Source organism: Sinocyclocheilus grahami, unplaced genomic scaffold, assembly GCF_001515645.1.
Source record: "Sinocyclocheilus grahami isolate Dianchi unplaced genomic scaffold, SAMN03320097.WGS_v1.1 scaffold1448.1, whole genome shotgun sequence".
In the NCBI taxonomy this organism is placed as follows: Eukaryota; Metazoa; Chordata; class Actinopteri; order Cypriniformes; family Cyprinidae; genus Sinocyclocheilus; species Sinocyclocheilus grahami.
This window is the reverse complement of record NW_015506627.1, coordinates 77,437-81,330: the sequence shown is the minus strand read 5'-3', so window position 1 is coordinate 81,330 and position 3,894 is coordinate 77,437. Positions and strand designations below refer to the sequence as shown.

At 35.1% G+C, this 3,894-nt stretch overlaps 1 protein-coding gene across 1 annotated transcript in view; it reads left to right on the top strand.

The window, feature by feature from the left end:
• The window catches only part of LOC107570365 (receptor-type tyrosine-protein phosphatase mu-like), a 137,725-nt gene that overhangs the window by 127,172 nt on the left and 6,659 nt on the right, over positions 1-3,894 (top strand). The window contains exons 25-26 of the mRNA XM_016256596.1: positions 820-993; positions 2,013-2,144. Coding sequence (XP_016112082.1) covers positions 820-993; positions 2,013-2,144 — 306 coding nt within the window. The remainder of the gene's footprint in view (positions 1-819; positions 994-2,012; positions 2,145-3,894) is intronic.

Here is a 3,894-nt window from a genome sequence, read left to right as displayed (position 1 = left end):
TGAGTGAGTGTGTGAATTGTGTGAGTGAGTGTGTGTGCGTGCGTGCGTGCGTGGGTGTGTAAAGTGTTAACCAAATGTCTTGTTAACCAAAATGTCAAAATTATTTGGATATGAAGTCTTGTTTTTGGAAAAAATACATTAAAATGAAGTGAGTTTATGCTTAAAACGAGAACAAATGTTAGTGAAAAATTAGAAAAATTAAAACTTAATTTAAAGGGTTATTTTTCTGACCTCATTGGCAGATTAATAAGCAAAAACTCGCTTAATTTTGATTATTTTATCTTAATTTGTTTTGCATATTATAACTAAATGTATCTTGATGTAAGAAATATTGCATCCAAAGTAAAAGTTTTTGTTTACATAATATATGTGTTTACTGTGTATGTATATATATATATATATACACATGCATGTATATATTTCAGAAAAATGTTATGTTTATATATTAAATATAATATAAATTATATGAATATAAATATAGGCATGTAAATATTTTCCAAATATATATACTGTATGTGTGTGTATTTATATAGACATAATAAATATACACAGTACACACACATATAGTATGTAAACAAAAACTTTTATTTTGTATGTGATTAATGGTTTGACAGCACTAGTAAGAATATTTAGATATTTGTACTGGAGAGCAAGACAGAAATACTGAAGCAGAACGTAATTTTTTGCAGTGTTTCAGAGGCCGATTTTAAGTTTTAGTATGAATGCTGTCTATGTTTATTATATCGGCTGTAATTTTTAGATTGATAATATATTCCTCAGTGCTAACGTGTAAATAATGTCAGTCTGTGGTGTTGTCAGACGCTGAACATGGTGACTCCGACGCTGCGTGTGGAGGACTGTAGCATCGCTCTGCTGCCGCGGAACCACGAGAAGAACCGCTGCATGGATGTGCTTCCTCCGGACCGCTGCCTGCCCTTCCTCATCACCATCGACGGAGAGAGCAGCAACTACATCAACGCCGCGCTCATGGACGTATGCCACCGCACCTCGCCCCATTATTACCCTCTGTCACCGCAAAATTATTAGGATTGCAAAAATTAGATTTTGCATGAGGAAAATTACAGGATTTTTGTGACAGTAAACATTTAACCTTTAGATTCTCATTATTTTAATGCAAATGCATGATCCTCTTTTGATATTGTAATACCACCGCACCTCGCCCCATTATTACCCTCTGTCACCGCAAAATTATTAGGATTGCAAAAATTAGATTTTGCATGAGGAAAATTACGGGATTTTTGTGACAGTAAACATTTAACCTTTAGATTCTCATTATTTTAATGCAAATGCATGATCCTCTTTTGATATTGTAATATTGTGCTAACATGATGTATAAACATTTTGCATTTTAAATTATATATATATATATATATATATGTATGTATGCGTGTATATTTATTTCTTTATTTATGCAAATGCAGGAATCTCTTTCAATTCTGATTAGTGTGATGTAGTGGTCTCTTTATTATTTTTTAAAATTGCATAATTAAATGCAGCACAACAGACACATGCATATAAAATTAAATGTTACATTTTAAATTGTAAAATGATGTGCTAAATGTAATGTGTAAAATATGTATTTATTTATTTGTAATTTCTTTTTTTGAGAGAGAGAGAGAGAGAGAGAGAGAGTTAAATGCATTGAATTGCTATAAAAATAATGTCACAAAAACATTTTCATGATGCAAAATATTTTTTTTAAATATCTTTTTGTCATCTTTGTGTCTGATGCACTCTCACATTGTTCTGTTGCTCACATTGAGATGTAGTGAAGCTCAAACTCTGCAGAAACACGTTTGCATCGATCATGTGACCTCGCCTGAGCTCTTGAAGGTCACGAAGGGTTGACCCTTAAACAAGAGCATTAGTGAAGTGACATACGATGCTCACTCACATGAGACTGATTCCTACACTCTAAATATGTTTTATCATAAATTCTCTTTGTATAATTTGATGATGACTGTCTCGTGTTCTTCGTCTCTCTCTGTCAGAGCTACAAGCAGCCGTCTGCGTTCATCGTTACCCAGCATCCTTTGCCAAACACAGTGAAGGACTTCTGGCGTCTGGTTCTGGACTATCACTGCACATCTATCGTGATGCTGAACGATGTGGATCCGGCGCAGGTCAGACCCATGCTGTTAGGAGTTCATTTATTATTTTGATCAAGCGCTGAAGCACAAGAACGTGTCTCTGAACCGCTGAGTTTTCAGAAAATAATTTTAAACTGAATTGACTAAAGTCACACCAGGTCAGAATTGCATTATTGAGAGAAAAAACCAATACAGATACGTTGTATCTGTGTATGTCATATTTTATTCCAAAATGCAATAAATGCAACATTCACAAACACTGTAAACACTTCACAACAAGTACTTTAAATGTACCCACATTCAGAACAGAATACAAATAAAAAATATGAGTATTAAACAGTTTGATTCACTGAAGTTTAAATGAGTCTTTACTGAATCACCTCTGTCTCATGGTCATCACCAGACGGAGAAGAATCATATTGAATTGTTTTCATTTATATGCACCTATATAACAATACATAGCCATAAACAGCAATATTTACCAACTGATATTTGTAAGGATGGTTTTCCTACGGTGGTTCAGGCTGTAGGATTGCCGAATGACTAAAGAAACGTTATCAGCACGATGGTATAAAACTGTACATTTCTAGTCTATTACCACCCACTGACACTTATACCAACGACGGAAATAAGCGCAGTTAGAATAGCTACATATGTGGGAGAGCGTTGCTATTGTGTGACTATTGTATTGCAATAGGTAGCACTTTAAGATTAACCTTGAATCAAGACTAGTTAGCACATAATTAATAATTGAAATGGTTTAATAACAATATTTTGTTATGGTTACACTTGAATTGGTTACAAAATAGATGAAGGATGGTAAAGCATAGTTAATTGTACCCAACATGTAAAATATTACCTGAGAGAAAGAGATAGAGAGAGGAAGAAAAAGAGGGAGAGAGGGCAGAGACCCAAGAAGAGAGACAGCCAAGGAAAAAAACAGAGCAACAGTTACAGTCTTCTTTTATCCCTTCCTTGACCATGTGACTAAAAACCAAATGTGAGACATTCAAACTGACCAATCAGCAGATTATAACTTCACCCACTGGGCAAAAGGTGTGACAATTAGCAGACCCCCGGTGTATACACATGTTGGCCTACAGGCCTTGATCACTATCAGCACCTCTGTGCCTTCAGGAATTCCAAATGGCCCTTTTGTTACTGAAGATAGGTTTGGGACAGGAAAGCAGAAGTCTTTGATAATTTTTGACCTTACATATTTATACTAAAACATACATGTAAAACACAGAGATAATGACACATGAACATTAATAACACAAACAGTTGCGCAGAGTTTTTGAATCAGAGCTCTGAATCAGTTCAGTAAACGGACAGGTTGAACTGAGTCACTGAAATTAATCAAAACCAAACTTTAAACCTGTATTTTAGTTAATCTCGTTCCTCAGCAAATCCTTTACATTTAACTGCATTCAACACAGGACTGAAAAATACAAGTATAAAAATTGTGAAAAGTGCTTTACAAATAAACTTGTGCTCAGATTTCTCTCTCATTCAGCTCTTCATGCCTGTTTTGATGTTAATTGTATTATATAAGTAATTTTATCAGAAAAATCGTGCCTTCTGTCCTGATAATAGCTCTGTGTGTCTGTGTCTGTGTCTGTGTCTGTGTGTCTGTGTCTGTGTGTCTGTGTGTGTGTGTCTGTCTGTGTCTGTGTGTCTGTGTCTGTGTCTGTGTGTCTGTGTCTGTGTCTGTGTCTTGTCTGTGTCTGTGTGTGTCTGTGTGTCTGTGTCTGTGTGTCTGTGTCTGTGTGTGTCTGTGTGT